Source organism: Plecotus auritus, assembly GCF_963455305.1.
Source record: "Plecotus auritus genome assembly, chromosome: 6".
Lineage (NCBI taxonomy): Eukaryota > Metazoa > Chordata > Mammalia > Chiroptera > Vespertilionidae > Plecotus > Plecotus auritus.
This window is the reverse complement of record NC_137773.1, coordinates 171,001,639-171,021,557: the sequence shown is the minus strand read 5'-3', so window position 1 is coordinate 171,021,557 and position 19,919 is coordinate 171,001,639. Positions and strand designations below refer to the sequence as shown.

The 19,919-nt window shown below is 53.4% G+C and overlaps 1 protein-coding gene across 1 annotated transcript in view; it reads right to left on the bottom strand.

Moving 5' to 3' along the window:
• Positions 1-19,919, bottom strand: part of ULK4 (unc-51 like kinase 4) — a 282,751-nt gene that overhangs the window by 314 nt on the left and 262,518 nt on the right. The window contains exon 36 of the mRNA XM_080673858.1: positions 2,458-2,543. Coding sequence (XP_080529984.1) covers positions 2,458-2,543 — 86 coding nt within the window. The remainder of the gene's footprint in view (positions 1-2,457; positions 2,544-19,919) is intronic.

Below are 19,919 nucleotides of genomic sequence, written 5' to 3'. Positions count from 1 at the left end.
CGAACCTGTCAGCCCACAACCCCAGTGGGGCTCAGAACTGGCCCCACCAGCACCCCTAATAGAGGCCTGAGCTTCTGGCCCACCAGCTCTCAGCATCTGAATCACCTGGGCCAGGTGCAGAGGCTGAACTGTAAGGCAAGTCAGCAGCCAGACCCTTCTCAGCTCGGCCTGGGTACCGCAAGGGGCCTGCCCAGCGCCTGCCTGCAGCTGACTTATACCCAACACCAAAGATCCCAGCCCAGCCCCACGGCTGCCTCTCCTCCATGTTGCCGCTGGCTGGCCCATCAGTCAAGAATTCTGGGTTTCTTATTCTCATAGGTGTGGATGTGCAATTAAGAGCTTAAAATGGAGACTTTGTTACCAGAGCAAACAGACATATTTAAGCCTGTGCCCTAACAACTGTTAGCAAAGGAAAGAATGACACACGGCAGTGTTCACCTTGAAGTATGAAATTAGCTCGTGGCACCCTCCTACTACACAGAAATAGAGCCGTTGTCAAATAATCGGGTGGGGGCTGCATAAAGGGTGGGCCTCCATGGGTCAGAGCAGGAGATGGGGCTGCGCAGCCAAGGTCCCGAGGGACTGCCCTGCCCACTGGAGCCGCCTGGGAAGGCCCAGTGACTGGCAAAGGGCACGTCAACCTGTGGCAGAGCCAATCGGAGCCAAGAGCACCGCCATTCACTCACTCTTGGTCAACATTAGAAAGCCCTTTCTCCAGCCATCTGAGCAAAGCCCACACACGGCAACTTCACAGCAGCAGCCGCCCACCTGCCGGGAGTGTTGGGTGCGGGTGTGGGAGAGGCCACCAGCTCCAGGGAGCCCTGAGCCTCGTTTTGACATTTGGCCCAGATTTAGGTGCATCCTGAGGCTGCACTGGCCTGCACCTGCAGGCTGGCTGAGTCTCACCCTGCTAGGAGAGGCCCGCAGGCAGGCTGGGGAAGGGCTCTCGGGAGCCAGCCACTAAACTCCGCCCAAGGCTGTTTGCTCAGGGCTGGGGTCCCTGGGGGTGGCCCTGCATGCTCCTCACCAGTCCGCGGTGGCCTAGCCCGAGTCCCTGTCTGCATCTCACACCAGGGCTGACATGGTGAGGCGGGCCTCCCATCAAGTTGGCCTGTCCTTCCCCTCACCCACGGGAACCATGGCAGGGCGGGTAGCCCAGGAGGTGGTGCCCCCTCCCCCACCCAATCCAGGATTGAGTACAAAAAGGATGAGGGGGACCCAGCCTCCCCCATAGCCTCGCCTCAGCAGTCACATGCATTTCTTCCAATGAACACCCATCCCAGAGCACCGGAAACACCTCATCGAACCCCGTGGTCGGCCCTGACAACGACCGGGAAATGTGTGGTGGAGGCAGGTGTGCCTTCGAGGTGCGGCCTTCTGCCCAGGGTGGGGCCGACAGCAGCGGGGGCTCGGGACTGTGGCCGCCACACCTCTGGCTACCTCCCTCAGCACGGGGGATGTGGCCTAGGGAGGAGGGGTCACTGCATTCCCTGACCACCCATCAAACCTCCCAAGCCCCCACCACCTGCCAGGCTCGGTGCCGCCACACGCAGTGAGCGGGGAGCCGTGAGACAGTGCCAGCTGGCGGAAGCATGGAGGCCTGGGGACAACTTTTCCTTTATCCCATGTGTTTCCCTTTGTCACTTGGCACTGACATTTAAGTGAACAGTATAAGCTCTACCCCACCGGCTGCCACCACCTCTCACGTTAAGGGGTGCGGGGTGGGGGGTGCGTGTCATTGCGGAATGAACCCTCCCTGCAGCACTCACCCCACTGAGCATCCGCCTGACGGTGGGGCTGGTGCTCCTGGGTGACAGGGCTGCCTGGTCTGCACCTCAGTTCTAGAATGTTCTAGACACTGCACAGCTGGGGAGTGGGAGGCAGAGCTAACCTCACACTCGGATTCTGGGAGTCACATCCTCTGCTCTGTAGGTTCCAAGTTTTCCTTCTGGCCAAGCGGGGCGGCCTGGTGCTGCCGGGCAGGCGGAGCTGTCGGTTCTGACCCCAGCCCTTCCCTGACCTCCAGTCCCTCTGCCAGGTGGTGGTAATGTCGCCTGTGGCCCGGGCTGGCATGGGGGTGCATGTACACAGGCTGGGTACCGACTGCCTTTCTTATGGGGGTCATCACATCTTCCACCTGTTGTCCCTTCCCAAATGGTCATAGCCCACTCCCCTATCACCTCTATCTCCTATAGATGGGATAGTGGGGGGCTAAGATATTCCGATTTTTCTCCCTCTTCCTGTTGGCACCCCTCATTTGCACAGTGGGGGGACCCCCAGGGAACAGAGACACAGCGACGATGCTTCCTACGCTGGGAGGGATCTCAGTGGCAATGACCGATTGCAAGATGATGGTCCCTGGTGTGTAGAGGGAAGGGGGGGACAGGAGGAGAGAAAAGAATGGGTCAGTGTTTGCTGAGCCCAATAGACTGCACTGGCCCTCCTGGGCCTACTCACCCGCCAGCTGGGGCCAGCCACTCCAGCACCCGCAGGAGGCTGCCCGCACACTTCAGGCTCTCCAGGTGCTTCTCGTTGGAGGTGACCTGCAAAGGCGGGAGGAGACAGTGGTTGGGGGGCCCATCCCTGACTCAGCCCACTGGATGGGCACCCTGAGTGTCGGGCTACCGGTGGCCTTGGGGAGCAAGCCTCAGCCCCACCCCACAGAACGCTGCTGACCATGGGGACAGAGGCAGACAGTGGTGACCCTTGGGGGAGAGCACGAGGGAGTCACGGGGAGGGAGGGGGACGTGCCCGGTCATGGTGGGATGCCTCACGTGGCACGCAATCTCCTGCGCGTTTGTCACTTACTCTTCCCCACAGCCTCGCTTTGCAAGGTAAGCGGCGGCGTGTTTTACAGGCGAGGTAATGGGGGCTCCGGGAGGCACGGGGGCCACCGCAGCAGGACCCAGGGAGCCGGAGCCTATCCCCGGCAGGAGGCTGGCCTCAGGTGACCCCCTGCTCAAGTGTTCCTTCCACTTGACCTAGCAGTCCAGGCTGGACTGTCACCGCCCAGGTCTAAGAAGAGGCTGAAATTTCTTAGCCACAGCGACAGGAAGGTCACGGGGGTCATTCCACTTCCAGGTGGACTCTGCACCTTCGCCACCCCACTCCCCACACGTGCCTCGCCCAGCTGCCAGCTCAGCTGCATGGGGCGTGCTTTCTGCAAAGATCTGCATCTTCAAAGAGCTGCACGTAAATGTGTCCTGAAATCACACCCAACTGGGTGAGTTCAAGAGGCTGCTGTTTGGAAACGCTGGCTGTGGTTCAGTTATGCCTGAGGTGAGCACAAGCTTACACTGACGGGCTGGGCCCTTCAGTGAGGTTCCCCAAAATGTGCCTCATGCAGGTCCGCTGAGCTGCATCCACACCCACTGCCCTGACCAGCCCTCCCGTGGACTGTGTGCTCCAGGAAAACCACCCACAGGTTCCAAAGGAACAATAAGACTACATTTACTTGCCAGGCTAGTCAGAAGGTGCAAACAGAAAACACAGTGACCATCACGCAATCAGAGGAAGGGACCAAAAGAGCATCATGTGAAATGGACATAAATGTAGGCATCAACAAAGCCAAAGAATTAATTGAAAATTATGTGATTTGCCCACTTAATGGAACTCTTATGAACAACACCAACTGTTGTCCTGCATGTAAAGACGAGTTAATGAGAAAATAAAAATGTAAACAACATCAGAGACTCCGGTCCTGGATGAGAGAGAAAGGACATGCTCCCCTGCTCTCCCTCCAAATGCAACTATGAGCCTGACCAGAACACACAGCCACTGGAGAACAATGGAAAGGGAACAGCGACGGGCAGACTGGGGAGGACACTGGCTCCAAAGCCCACGGCGTGGTGGTGACGTTACCACTTCTCTCCTTCCAGGAAGCCCAGCAGGACTAAACAAATCCAACCCCCCGGAGTGAGCACTGAGGGCGAGGAGAGCGCCCCCGAAGAAGCCAGGCTTGGGGAAGGGAGAGGAAATCCCAAAAGCTCAGAGAAGAGATGAAACTGGGTACTTGCCTTCCTTCTCCTCAGCTCTCTGTGGCCCCAGGCAGTCTGGGTGGCAATGAGGACGGTGGGGACGGCAACAGCGGCTGCAACAGGAGCCTGCAGCCAAAGCTCTCTTCTCTGTCCTCCCAGTGTCTGACCCAGATGACAATTGTGGAAGTAAGCGGTGTGTGGCCGGACAGAAAGTGGGAGACCCAGGGAACCAGGAAGCAGTGGGAAGATAGTGAATTGGGAAGAGGTTGAGAAAGCAACCCCATGAACTTGCTTATGAATTCCTAGGCTCACCCTTAACTTGTGCTTGCATGGAACTGGTCCAAACAGCACCCCCAAAACTCAGAGAACTGAGCTAACAAACCTCTGCCCAGATCCCAGACTGACCCTTGGAGGACACACAAGAGAGATCCGAACAGCATTGCAAGTGCTTTGAATCTGACCTGACATTGAACTTATAATTTCAAGCTGCAGCCTGAACCTAACCAACATGATTGCTTACTAAAATGAAAGTATCAATATTCTCTGTAGGGTTTCAACAAGACACAGTGCCTTATAATGTAATATTTAAAACAGGATAAAACCCAAAATGTGGGAATCCAAACAACCACAAAAGTCTCAACTCTCGAGACAAGAGAATACATAAGAAAATGACACAGATGTTGGAAGTATCTGACAAAGACTTTAAAGCATTATAAAAATGCTAAAACAATAACACTTGAAATAAGTATTAAAATAGACTATAACACTCTTGAAACAAATATTAAAATGGAATAGAACAGTATGAAAACAGAATAAAGTATTAAAATTAGAAAATGTAAAGGAGAACCAAAAAGTATATAATAAACAAAAAAAGCCACACTGAATAGACTCATCAGCAGAATGGAAAGAGGCAGTGAACTTGAAGACAGATCAATAGAAACAATCCAATCTGAGCAACAGAGGAAAAAAAGTTGAAGACACAAAGGACAGAGCCTCAGGGACCTGTAGGACAGTAACAAAAGGTTTATGTCATTGGAGCTCTAGAATGAGAGAACAGCATAAATGGATGAAAAGGTATTTGAGGAAATCATAGCTAACACTAGGCCAAGTGTGATGAAAGACATGAACCTACAGATTCAAGGAGCTGAGAAAATGTCCAACAAGATACCCAATGAGTCCACACCCAAGCAGTTCATAATCAAACTTGCTGAAGACAAAGAATGTTGAAAGCATGCAGGGAAAAAAATGTTGCATTACTTAGAGGGGAACAATGATTTGAATTACTGTGGATTTCTCATCACACTGAGATCAGAAGAAAGTGACAAAACATTTTTAAAGTGCTAAAAGAAAAGAATTATCAAACTAGAATTCTATATCTAGCAAAAATATTATGGAATTAAAGTGAAATAAAGACATTTTCATATGAAGGAAAATGAATAGAGGCAGAATTGTTTTAAAAGAATTGCTAAAATTTGTTCTACAGAGAGAAAGGAAATAATACCAGGAGGAAACCTGGAACATCAGAAATAAAGGAGGAGCAACAGAAAGGGTAAATATCTGAATAAACATAACAGAATATTCTCTTTCATGATGCTTGATAGAAAAGCAAAACATAAAATATTGTCTGATGGGGTGCTGCTTTATATAGATATAATATTTTAAAAACCCTGAAGCATAAAGGGGGAAGGGTAAAGGAGCCTACAAAGTATAAAGGTTTCTATATAACAATTAATGATTATAAGTAGACTGTGAAAAGTAAAGCATTTTATAATCCCACCTAGAGGCCCAGTGCATGAATTGCATGCATGGGTAGGGTCCCTAGCTGCTGCCAGCTGTCGGCCCGGGACCACCCTTCCACCCAGCTGCCTGCCACCACCAGCCGGGGCCTCCCTTCCTGTGGTTGGCCAGCCAGCCCTGCCCCCTAGTTGAACTCCCAGTTGAGGGGACCATTTGCATATTAGGCTTTTATTATATAGGATAGCAACCACTAAAAAAACCTTACACAGATATAGTAAAAAAATACATTAGGTAGTGAAAATATAATAGATTACAAAATGTAATACTAAAAATCATTAAAGAGCATTTTAAAAAGGCAAGAAAGCAAAAGAAAAGTGGGGGAAAAACAGACATCAAATAAAAAGGGAGGTTATACCCTAACATATTGAGAATAGCACTAAGTGTAAACAATCTAAATGCAGTAAATAAAAGAGATTTTTTGAGTGATTAAAATATTACCCAAGTACTAGTATATACTATCTACAAACATCTTAATTTGTATATAGTATGATAGGTAAAAGGATAAAAAAGATATGCTATGCAAATATGAATCAAAAGAAAACTATATTACAATCAGGCGAAGTAGACTTCAGAACAAAGAATATTAGGGACATAACATTTTGATAAAAGGATTCTATTAACAAGAAGCTATAACAATAAATGTGTATGTATCTAAAAATGGAAATTAGAAATACACAGAACAAAAACAGGAAAAACAGACAAGTCCACAATTATATTTGGAAACTTAAAAATTCCTCTCCTAGTAATAGACAGCACGAGTAGACAAAAAATCAGCAGGATGTAGAAGGGCTGAACAACACTATCAACGAAGTGGATCTCACTGACATTGTAGAGCACTAAACCCATCAATGGCAGAACATACATTTCCCCCCAAGAATCCAGGAATATTCACCAACATGTACAATATTCTGGGCCATAAAACAAATGTTAATTTAAGAGAAGTGAAATCATATGAATTACCTCTTCTGGCCATAATCAAATAGAAATCAATAACAAAGATAACAGAAATATCTCCAATCACTTGGAAACTAAATAACACACTCCTAACAATCCTAGGATCAAAGAGGACATCCCAAGGAAAATTAGAAAATATTCTTAACTGAAATTAAATGACTATATAATATATCAAAATATGTGGGATACAGCTAAAGCAGTGCTTAAAGGGAAATTCATAGTACTAAGTACTTATATTTAAAAAGAAAGGTCTCAAATCAATAATTGAAGCTTTTGTGTTAAGAAACTAGAAAAAGAAGAGCAAGACAAACACAAAGCCAAAGAGGAAAGGAAAACAAGGGCAGAAATCAAGAGTAATGTGATAAATGTAGGCCCAAATATATTAATATCTACATTCAATGTAGATTTAACAAATACTACAAGTAAAAGACTAAGATTTTCAAACTAAATATAAAGAAAGTAAGACACAAGTATATGCTGCTTACAAGAAAAATACCTAAAATAGGAGGGTACAGAATAGTTTAACGTAAAAGATATACTACACAAGCGATAGCCAAAGACATCTGGTGTAGCTACTATCAAAGTAGACTTTAAGGCAATAATCATAATTACAGATAGAGACATTTTACTAGTATGTTTATTCAAAGATCAATCGACCAGGAAAATATACCAAGTCTAAATTCTAAATCTATCTAATAACAGTCTTAAAATCCACAAAACAAACAATGACAGAACCCAAGTGAGAATTAGACAAATCCATAATTACGGTGGGATACCTTTCAATTTCTCCAGTAGCACGCCAACAAAAATCAACAGGGACATAAAAGTTTTATACAACAACTAGAGGCCCGGTGCACAAAATTCGTGCACTGGGTGGGGAGGTGTCCCTCAGCCCAGCCTACACCCTCTCCAATCTGTGACCCCTTGGGTATGTCTGACTGCAGGTTTAGGCCCGATCCCTAAATGGCAGTCAGATATCCCTCTCACAATCCAGGACTGCTGGCTCCCAACCGCTCGCCTGCCTGCCAGCCTGATCACCCCCTAACCACTCCCCTGCCAGCCTGGTCAATGCCTAACTGCTCCCCTGCGGCCCGATTGCCTCCAACTGCCCTCCCCTGCCTGCCCGGTCACTACCAAATGCCTGCCCCTGCCGGCCTGGTTGCCCCCAACTGCCCTCCCCTGCCAGCCCGGTCACCCTTAACTGCCCTCTCCTGCCAGCCTGGTTGCCCCTAACTGCCCTCCCCTGCCGGCCATCTTGTGGCAGCCATCTTTGACCACATGGGGCGGCCATCTTGTGTGAGGGTAAATTTGCATATTACCTCTTTATTATATAGGATATGAACAAATTTGACCTAATTTACATATATGTAGAGAAAAATACCCACCTAATAACTGCAAAATATATGTTCTTTTCAAGTGTATATGGAGCTTTTTCAAAATATACCATATGCTGGGTCACAAAGCAAGTTCTGACAAAGTTCAAAGGTATAAACCTAAACAAGTGTACATACTATATTTATGGATTGGAAGACCCAGTAAAGATATTAATTTTCCCCAAATCTAGATTTAAAGCAATTCCTATCAAAATCCAAGCAGGATTTTTTTTTTCGGAGCTATATACTAGCTCAGTGGTCAGCAAACTGCGGCTCGCAAGCCACATGCGGCTCATGAGCTACGGTTTGCCGCTCTGTTGACTAATGAGTTTGCCGACCACTGACCTAGACTCTCGATTCCAATAATTACAGGCTGTTGTTGTTCCTTGTGATTAAGCCCCTATCCCAGTGGTCGGCAAACTCATTAGTCAACAGAGCGGCAAACCGCGGCTCATGAGCCGCATGTGGCTCGTAAGCTGCAGTTTGCCGACCACTGGACTAGCTGATTCTAAAATTTAAATCTCTAAGTCTTAGGAACTAGAATAGCTAAAACAGTTTTAAAAAGGAGAATAAAGTTGGAGGAACCAACTGACTGACTGTATAGCTACGGTAACCGTCATGCTGTGGGGCTGGCAGAGGGACAGCCACAGAGATCCGTGGAATAGAATCGAGAGCCCAGACATAGTTTTCACAAATGAGCAACGATAACTGAGTGAACGACAGACAGGCTTTTGAACAAACGATGCTAGAACACAGATGCACGTGTGTAAGAACGTGAACCTGCACACATTTCTTACAATTACATAAAACACAATCCAAAATGGGCCACAGATCCGAATGTAAAACACAAAGCTACAAAACTTCTAGAATAAAATATGGGAGAAGATCTATGTGAAATTGGGTGTGTTGATGAGTTTTTCGATACAACACAAAAAGCATAATCCCTGAAAGGAAAAAAAAAAGGACAAACTGGACTTGATCAGTGTTAGAAACTTTGTTCTTTGTAAAGTACTTACTGATAAGAGAATAAAATAAGCCACAGATTGGAAGAGAAAATCTTTGAAAATCATATCCTATATAATAAAAGGCTAATATGCAAATTGACCGAACGGCAGAATGGCCGGTCTCTATGACGTGCACTGATCACCAGGGGGCACATGCTCAACGCCGGAGCTGCCCCCGGGTGGTCAGTGTGCTCCCACAGGGGAAGCGCCGCTCAGCCAGAAGCCAGAAGCCGGGCTCACAGCTGGCGAGTGCAGCGGTGGTGGCAGGAGCCTCTCCCACCTCCGCGGCAGCTAGACATCCCCCGAGGGCTCCCGGTCTGCAAGAGGGCGCAGGACAGGCTGAGGGGACCCCCCTCCCCGTGAGTGCACGGATTTCGTGCACCGGGCCTCTAGTATCTGATAAAGGACTTTTATCTAGAACTTATAAGGAACTCTTAAAATTAAACGAGAATAACCAAGCAAATTTTAAAAACAGGCAGAAAATCTGAATAGACACTTCACCAAAGAAGATATATAGGTGGCAAATGAGCCCTTGAACAGATACTCAATATCACTGACCATCAGGGAAACCCAAGTTAAAACTGCAGGGCGATTCAACCTATTCGAAAGGCTAATGCTCATAAGCTGACGGTAACAGACGCTGGCAGGACAACAGAAAGTCCCCTGACTGCTGGTGGGAGTGCAGAGCAGCACAGCGCTTTGGAAGACGGTTTGGCAATTCCTCGTAAAATGAAGCACCACCTCATCCTACAACCCAGCCGTGTACTCCTGGGTATCCGCCCGCGCGAGCCGAACACTGACGTCCACGTCAAAGGCTGCGTGCAGAGCGAGCCGCAGCTCCCTCCCTGGTCACTAGAAAACGAAAGGAACCACGATGTCCTTGGACAGGAAACGGAAGAGCAGCGAGGAAAGCACACGTGTGTTACTTGGTTCATACGTCTGACTTGATCTTTAGAATGAGATGTGAATAAAGATAAATCTGGGTAATTCTGAAAAGACAGGAGTTTCAATTTGCCTTGCTAAATTATTTTGTCCTACAGCACCAGCTTTCTCTAATTAGTCGTGCGCAATCTTCAGATTTCAAGTGGCTTTGAACGGAATGATCCTTAGGCGTGAATTTCTCCTTTCTCCCCGAGTTTGGCCACTGAAGCGTATACATTAAGATGGACACCAACCTTCCTTCAGAAGCACCCCGCTGCACCCACCACACAATCTGGCCTTCAACCTTCCATTTAAACTTGCTTAAAAGCCAAATGGCGGGTCTGCTGCCAAGTCACCCCACCTCCTTGTCCTTCGAGCTACGTGAGCAGAGAGCGCTGGCCGCACACCGAGACCCACAGAGAATCCCCTGGCCATCGGCATGAGGCGTGCTCCCTGTGGGACTGCGCTCTGGCTAAGCGACCCTGGGCACCCTCTCCCGGCTGAGGCTGTCACAGTCACCCAAGGGCAGGCGGTGACTTTCAGGAGTAAAGGACGCGGGGGGACGGGCGGAGGGGCAAACACACCCCGCTTCCTGGGTTACTGTTTGCATTGCCAGCAGCCCGTTTATCCCCACAAGCCAGCAAACGCGAGTTTGTTCTGCAGGAAGGCACTACGGCAGCAGAGCTTCCTGGGGCTCTAACGAGTCCATGGGGGCTGTTTCATCATTTTAAAACCTTCAGGTGGCAGGTGTCTCTTTCCCGCCAACGGTCCTGCTGGCCTCACATTTCTCTGCTTTATGCCAAAACCTGTCCGCCGAACGCGGAGCACCAGCCGTTACCTGGTGCTGCTGCCGAGACGCCTGCCTGGAGCTGCCCGGAGGGAACGGGTCCTACCAGAGGCGCGGCTCACCTGCGGCCAGGACCTGCCTTCTCGGGAAGATGACTGAAACGCTGAAGCTGGACCAGCTGGGAAGCTGGGCCCGCCCCTTCTGTGTACCTGACGACACAGAGAAAAGCTGCTCGTGTATTTGGGGTAAATATGTCGCTCTATTCGGCCTTCCACGTGGTGACCTATCAGTCGGCACAAAGGCATCACTACGTGTAACCGAAACTCTGAAAGTGTCTGTAGAATTTAATTATCCCTCATTTCCCTCCGGCTCATGACCTACAGGTGGTGGCTCTGCACCCGCCTGTGGGGACAGGCGGGGCTGATGCTTCTGGACTTGGGCTTCCCGAGTGCAAACTAACCACAGGCGTGTCCCGTGTCCCCAGTGGTGGCAGGACCCTAACGCCGCAGCCTCTTCCGTGTGTGTCTGAGGCTGCAAGGACAGCGGGGACAGTGGCTCGTCCGGGACAAAGCGGCCGCTGAGGGACAGAGCCAGGCCTGGTGCCTATCCACCTCATCGAAGGCCTGGAAAACGTGTACGTCAGCTGCACTGCCACTGTCCATCATCGTGGTCCGTGGTGGATCTGCTCACGGATGGGAGTCACAGCATCAGCCTCCACCAGTGCTCCGGGCGAGCTTCTCCGTGGAGAAATGGGCTGGGGGATGCGGAGCGGGTGGCTGCACCCAAGTCAGGTGTGGGCAGGCTGTGGGGCCTCGTTCGTGGGCGTGTCGTGATGGAGGTCTAGATCGCAGCGGTCCTGAGGGCAAGTGGCTCAGGAAGCTACGCTGACCCTGGTTTTCTAATCACGAGCTCCCCTGGACAGGCCCAGGCCGCACCAAGAGACAAGGAAAGAAATCGGGGGCCCTGGGCGCCACAGGAGGGCAGCCCAGGGGCCTGCTGGCACCGATACGAACTTCATGGGGGAGAATTACTTTAATTCCATGGGCTTCAGATCTCAGGAATACAAGTAAAAACAAGCAGGTAACTATGACAACTCTACTTCAGAGAGTTTAAATCCCCAAAACAAACCTATCCACCCAGCCCCTTTATTCTGTGCTCTTAACAGATACTTTGCCTTCTCTCCAGCTGAGGTTCCTATGTTACTTCAAAGCCACTGCTACCCACTGCGAATCGAGACATGCTACCCCCCTGCCACGGACGCCGGGCTGGGATCTGGCAGCCCCTCCCCACTCTCTACCTGCTGCTGCTCATTCTGGCCCCTCCAGAAACTTCTCCAGCTGCCGCCAGGGCCCACCTTTCCCATCAGATTAGAGCGAGGCTGGACTAGCACAGCCCAGATGCTCAGCACGTCTTCCTGGACGCTGAGTGACCCTCCTGCACAGCCCTCGGCTGCCTCGCAGGGTCTGTGCCTCCCCTGGCTCCTGTCAGAGACTTTATGCTCCTCAACAAACCAAGTGAGGCCTGTCCGACCGGGCGAGCAGCGGAGACTGAGAAATCGAGAGGTCTCCCCAGGCATTCCTGTCTCAGGTCGCTGATCCCCAGGGAGTGACGGGGCTCCTGGGGAAACTTACTCTGGGGGCATCTCAAGGGAAGAGGTGGGGTCTTGCCGACAAGACAGGCCCCGTCACAAAGCCTGGCTCCCCTAGATCTGTCCCCGACCCCCAAGAACAAGGTCTTCTGGAGGGGACCTGAATGGTACCGGGCTAAGGAGCATCGTCTCGGTGAGCGGGTGGCCCACGGTGGTGCCTTCTGCCCTGCTCCGCGTGAGCCCAGCTCAGCGGTAGTCGCTGTGAGACCTGGCAGCGCTGGGCCCTGGGAAGTAGTGGCATCGGGATGCAGGGCTCCTCAGGTTGAAGAGGGCTGCGCAGGAGGGAGGGAATGATGTGCAGAGGAGAGCCTGGGCCGTGTCTGGCTGGGGAAGGCGGGCGGCGCCTCCTGCAGGAAGGGGGAGGCTGCCGTTCTGTCCGGGAGCCAGTGCCCGCTTCTGGGAGCCCGTTCTGTCCGGGAGCCCGTTCTGTCCGGGAGCCCGTTCTGTCCGGGAGCCCGTTCTGTCCGGGAGCCAGCGCCCGCTTCTGGGAGCCCGTTCTGTCCGGGAGCCAGCGCCCGCTTCTGGGAGCCCGTTCAGTCCAGGAGCCAGCGCCCGCTTCTGGGAGCCCGTTCAGTCCAGGAGCCAGCGCCCGCTTCTGGGAGCCCGTTCTGTCCGGGAGCCAGCGCCCGCTTCTGGGAGCCTGTTCTGTCCGGGAGCCAGCGCCCGCTTCTGGGAGCCCAGGTCCCCAGGGAACGGCTCGGCCTGCCGTTTCCCGCAGCCGCCTCCAGCGCCGGGTAAAGTGGGGAGCACTCACTTCCGGACTTGGAACAGCAGCGAGCAGAGCAGGGTGATGGTGAGCACTCCCGAAGGCTCGGATGGCAGAGGCGAGCCTTTAGTGAGGACATCCCCGGGGGAAGGACTTTTCCTCTTCCGCGTGACCTTCCTCTCCTCCCGGGGTCTGCATGCTCCTCCACGTGGCCGGACGGACACCTCCCTCCTCCCCGCCCGCCTCCAGCCTGCGCCCGTGGGCACCTGCTCTGCCGAGGCCCTGGGCGGGAGCCACTGAGCAGTGGCATGTTGTTCTTTCCCGCCCCATGTAAGACATGATTATTCCTAGAAGAAAATCATCCATATCTACCTTCTTCACGTTAGGCCAGCCAATTCCCTCAGCTCTCTGTGGGGCAGTAAAAATCCCCTTCTTGCTTAGAAACTGTTCATAATGACACTGGTTTCTGGCCATTAAGTGCAGTAAGTTTCAAATGTTGAAGACAATACTGCTGGTTTGGGAAATCTTTAGGCCTGACCCTACTAACTAGCGCAGCCAGAAAGCAGCTTTAATGGGCAGAGAATTAGGATCGCAGCCCTCTGCGGCTATGAACAAGCCGGAGGCTGGCCGAGTTCGGGGGAACACAGGACCGGCCCCAGGCGCCGAGGACGTGACCACGAGAATCACTTCCTCACCAGGAGACTGCTCGGTGGCAGCCGACCACGTGTGACGGCGAGCGGAGAAGGCGGTCCCGGGGCGGGAGGGGCGGAGTGCAAACCTGAGCCACAGGCCCCTCGGCCGAGCTTAGGAACAGTCTGCGTTCACACTGGGGCGTGTCGGTGATGAGGGATCACTCAATGTGATGGTGTGCGTGCGTGTGTGTCTGTGTGGACACACATGGGTGTGCATGCGTGCGTGTGTGTGTGTGTGATGGCAGGGCTTTGCTATGAGTGGCTTAACAGTGCCGGAGTCCAGCCTTTCCCGGGACTACCTATTTGGGGGGGGGGGGGGGCGTAGAGCGATTTCAGTCAACGATGCTAGACAAGCCCTCACGCCACCAAGTAAGCCACGCCGCCCACCGCGCCACTCTGCCGGGGCCCAGTCACTATGAATCAGGACGACAGGGAACGCTCACAACACAGTTAAGTAAGAAACACGAACTATAAAAACACGTGGACGTGAGTACAGGCACGTCCTAAGTTTGAGGCCTCTGGTGGGAGAAGAAAAATCACACCCCGACCTGCTCCCGAGGCCTTCGGTCTAGCGAGGGGCGGGCGGAAAACAGGTCCCACTCATTCCGAGGTGAGCGCCCCCGAGCAGCCTGTCCGCACCGTCCAGGGGCCCACGGACACCAGCTGGTGTGACCCCTGCCATGTGCCGGGCCCTGCTTAGATTCAGGGGTCAAGTCAGAGCCTCTCCCGTGAGACACACACCTCCTGGGGCTCAGGGGCAGGCGCCTCAGGGGCTCCCCACCAGCTGAGCAGCCTCCGTGCTCGTGTCAGGCCCGGTGGCAGCAGAGCTGAGTCTGAGCTAAGAGTCTGTCACCCCTCTGCCTGGTGCGTGCTCCCACGTCACCGACACTGCTGGGACCCAATGAAGCACGGGGGGCGGCGGACGTCCCCACTGGTCAAACCGGGAGGAAGTGACACGGGAAGGAAAAGGAAAGCACATGTGTTCCCACGATTAGAGCCGTCAGGCACCACTGAGTGAAACCCAGGCCGATGGATGGACTGCTGGACAGCTGGCTGCACGCCCCCTGTGGCTGTGACTTCTGTTGGGGGGCTTGATCAGACACTGAGACGCCACGGAGCCTGTTACAATGATCGCAGTGAGGGACTGAGCATCTCTCCCGCCCTCCTCGGGCCGGACCACGGAGGAGGGAGGGGATCCTGAAGTCCCCGGACTTTCACCTCAGACCAAAGGTCAGTGGTCAGCTGACCCAGAGCACCCATCGTGCACAGCGGGTACTGACAGGCGCTGTGTGTGTGTGGAGGGGGGATGGGGGGTGGGGAGGATGGGGGGATGGGGTTGGGAGACTCCCAGGAGAAGTCAGCTGACCCAACATCCTGCTCTGGGCCGAGTCTGATGGACCACAGCGCCGAGCAGAACTGGGCTGCACGGGAAACAGCGTCCTGGATGCATGTCCGATGGGCCCGGGAATAAAACACTGACTGAGGCAGGTCTCAGAGGCTCCAGGCGCTATCAGAGAGCCCTCTATGCAAGGTTCTGGCAGGCTCAGCGGGCCAACCTCCGTGGCCCTGCCCGCGTCCTCGTGGGGATACAGGAGGAGTGCGACAGGAAGGGGAAGAGTGGCCAGTGCAGGTGACAGGCTTGGGGCCCGGCCTCAAGGAAGCTGTGGCCGTCACTCTACCAGGGATGCAGGGCTTTGGTCCCAGGGACTCCCCAGTGGGTGAGTCTGGAGCACGGCTCAGTCCACAGCCCACGTTCACCACCACCGAGGCAAGACCTTACTGTGCATGACACGCCCGCCTCCTGAATCAGCAGTTTCCGGCCTGGCTGGTGGGACAGGCCTCGTGCTGGCCCTGGGCGAGCACAGGGGGCCTCCCACACGCACTAATCGGGGCTCTGCTGCACACCGTGGACACCGCCTGCAGATCTCCGAGGCCCTCTCCACGCAGCCCAGGCCTCCTCATGCAGGGTTCCTGGCACTGTCTGCCTCCTGGACTCTCAGCTCGGCCTCCTCAACTCCAGGAACCTCCTGGCTCCATCGCAGCTCGCCCTCCACCTGCGTGGCCTGCAAACTCTCAAGGCAGTAAGCTGGGCCAACCGCAGCTTCATCTCCCTCCGCGCTGCCCCGCGGGACCCATCTCCCACAGCCTGCGGGCCGGTGCCCTGGAAACCACTGCTACACACAGCATTTCTACGTGTTTCGTGGGGAGGGTACACGGGCGCCTACTGCTCCATCTTGCCTGCAGCGGAGTCCCTGCGTAGTCACCTGTAATGCTTATGAGTCCAGGCAGGGGTCCTCAAACTGCGGCCCGCCGAGGACATTTATCCGGCCCGCCGGGTGCCGCTGCCTGTCCTGCTTAGCAGCCGACTCGTCCCGGGCCTGCAGTGCGCATAGGAATTTGTTCATAGTTTTTTTTTAAACTATAGTCCGGCTTTCCAACGGTCTGAGGGACAGTGAACTGGCCCCTGTTTAAAAAGTTTGAGGACTCCTGGTCCAGAGCTTATCTGGCCGTCACCGGGTTGTTGGAAACTGGGGTGCTCTACGTTTCCGTCTCTGTGCGCACGCACTCAGTGGTGCACCTGAGGTGGCACAGCAGGCGGAGGGCCAGCACTACACTGCAGCTCAGTCACAGTGGTAACAGTTTTCTTCAAAAAGCACAAATAATTATCTTAAAAAAAAAAAAAAAAAAAGCTGGGGGACTGACTCATGGATTTAAAGATGGGTGGCAACCACGGGATCTTAAATCTTACTCATGTTTTGGCACAGATGTAGCCAAGTTAATTACAGGCCTTGGCCTAGAACACAGGACTATAACTAGAGTGAACCAGAACCAAGTTTTGGTGGACTTGACTCACGGCAGCCACGCGGAGTTCTGAACCTCGGCCGGCAGGCAGGCAGGCGGTCGGTCACGTCCCATGGGGCTGGGCTCCCATCTGTTGGGAGTCCTCGGTGTCTGTAGCTCGCGGCCCGTGTGGCCAGGGCTCCTCGCTGTGTGGTAGCAGAGGAGGTGAGGGGGAGGGGAAGGCCTCCACCATAGCCTCCCAGCTCCGAGACCAGGATGCACGCTCCGTCCACTGGTGACACGGAGACGCCGTGCCCGGCACTGCCCACCCCTCTGGCTCCGAGGCCCACATGTTAATGGGGCAAGGAAGAGCGACCGGGTCATCGCTGGAAAGTCAGAGGGAAACCTGCACAGCACGGGGGGCCGGGGGAGGGGGGGGAAGGAGGGAGGGAAGGAGCAGCTTTCCTATCACTTCCTACAGGACCTGAGGGCAGGGACAGGAGCAGCAGAGCTGCTGACGCATAGTTGCTGCATGGGCTTCGGGTCATCAGGCCTGTGGCCTCTCCCTCCCCTGCCAGGTTCTGACCAAACTGCCGGTTCCGAAGAACAATGCAACAGCACTTTGCTAGGGGCTGCAATTAAGCAGGGGCCTGGGCTTTACTTTTGAAAGTATTTGTCTTATTTGACCTTATGTTTAGGTGATTTGGAAGCAAACCATTAAGTACAGAGAAACAACAGCGGATCAAAAGAGCAAACTTAAAAAGATGCCTCCGAGATCAAAGCCTCCTGCTCATCTTTGCTATGGGGGGTCTCGCAGAGGGAGAAAACATCTCTTTTAAAAAATATCCTTTTCAAGGAAAGATTAGAATCCGGCTTTGAGAGAATGGCCACAGGGCGGGGAGATACAGGGTGGGGAGATACAGGGCGGGGAAGAAGCGGCAGCAGCAGCGGCAGGCAAACCGTGCAGCGACGCGTCTGGACAAGTCGGTGCCTCCATCAGACGTTTGGCCGCGCATGAGAGAACAGCCCAGCTGCTGGCAAACTTGCTCAGACTCTCTCCTACCACCTGCAGGGTCCGGGGCCGGGTGACCCCCTCCCAGGAAGGCTGTGGCTCTGCCACGCCCTGTCACCAAGACGGACCCAGCTGCTGCCGCCATCGGCCCCAGGAAGAGCAGGGGGTAGTGAGCTGTCCTCCCTGGACGTGGGCTTGGCCACAGCTGCATTAGGGAAGGGACATCGATGCAGAAAAAATCAGCGGTTTCCCAGCCCCGTTTCAGGACCCCACAGACCGTGGACAGAGGGGGCACTACTGCAGCACACCCTCCCCCGGCCGAGGGGAGAAGCCTTGGATGGTCCGTCTCGGTACGACCGCTGGAAGGGCTGCCCCGGTCCTGCAACGACAGTCCAAGGAGGCAGCTCGTGGAAGGAGGAGGGCGACTCGAGGAGGAGCGAGCAGAGCCTCGGGGCCCCCTGGACCTCTGGACCCTCTTCTGTGAGATACAATGCACTTCCTGCTTAACCCACTTTGACTCGGAGATTCTGTGATTGGCTCACATCATTAGTAACTAACACACGGCCCTAAGGATGCTTTGAGGGACCTTAATGTATTGTCCCAACACAGCTTCAGCCGAAAGCTTGCCAAACCCACTGTGCCCAGCCTGGAGGCTGTTTACTCGGAGAAGAAACCCTCCTCCCAGGAATTCTTTGCATGGCCAGTGTCCAGACTCGTCCTGGAATGTGATGGTCAAAGACGGCAAATATTTGAGTCCCACTTTGTTCGGTTCACAACAGAGCAGGCCCGCCCTGCCTGCCGGGGACCCACAGCCCGAGCACACTGTGGGTGTGGAGGGGGCTCCGTGTCAGAGCTGGGGCGGCGGGGGGGGGGGGGCGGGGGGAGGGCTCCTCAGGCGTCGACCTTTTTCCATTAGAGCTGCGCCTCCCACACATTAAAAACGTTTGGTTATTTAACACATTTAAAGTGTTTTGTTATTGCTGATGTTATGGCAATTATAAACCACACACTAAAAATGTTCCTATTGCAAGCTCACGCCATCATCGGAGGGCGCCGGCCCTTTGAAATCGGGGCTGCTACCGAGCGCCCTGCTTCAGGTGCCGGAGGGGGAAGTCGCTGCACTCAAATGACCGGAATAATCGATGGGACCCCAAGGCAACTCTGTCCTCCGAATTCTTAATTACATTTTACCACTGTCTGGACCAGTATGTGCTGGCAATAATAATAAATACTGCCACACAGCTCCCCCTGAAATGTAACATGAGAGAAAACAGCCACGAAATGCAAGGTGAGTTTATCAGGCTCTGGGGGCCTCAACACACACATTTTATGCCGACAAAAGGTCAAGGCCGGGGCGAGCTTTCACAGGAGGAGCCTGGGCGCCTGGGGGTCCTAGAGAACCAGCTGAGGGTGGCCGCTGGTCCCCAGAGACAGTGCAGGGAACCCTGGGGGCGTGCCGCCCCACCTCTCCTCACTGCTCAGGGCATCCCAGCAGGAAGCGGTGAGGCTGAACACCAGATGCCAGGCCCCGGGCCTCCTCCTCTCCACGCGTGCGATCGTGTTGGGCACAAGATCGGGTGAGGTCTCTGCTATTACAGATGGTGGCACACGAGGAAGACAGCTAAGTTATTAAAGATTCACCACGTACCAAGCACTTGATGTGCTACCTCCCCTAACCACACAGCAGCTGGACACACAGCAGCTGGACACACAGCACCTGGCGACCTAAATAACCTCCACTGAGCCGACGGGGAGACGGAGGTTGACGTCCAGCTGGAAAGAGGAGGATGGGGCTGAGAGCCTCTGCTCTTACTCTGGGTTATATTTGCATCCCTTCTAGGCTTCTGTCATCTTCCACTGCTCCCATTCCTCAGCGAGCCCTTCGAGCTCCGTGGACCTGCAGAACCACCGACCTGGCCTGCAGCTGCCCAGGATGCACGAGTCCAAGTAAGACCCACACAAGATCAGCGGAGCTCCCAGCCTCAGTCGCTCATGTAGCGTCACGCGCCAGGAAGGTGGCTGGTTTTGAGTCAGTAAGGTTAGGTGTTAGGGGTGATGGGCTAAGGTGGTGATATGTAATTGATACCTGGAGGTCTCTGAGGAATTTGGAGGGGAGGTACTATGTCCTGTGATCCTCTACTCAGAGGAATGGATTGTAAACCCAGTGAATACACTATTTTTGTGACGCTTTTACTTTCAACCATTATAGCCCGCACATTTTTCCACACTGCTACTCTGTATTTATTAGAATAATTTCTAGTGACTAT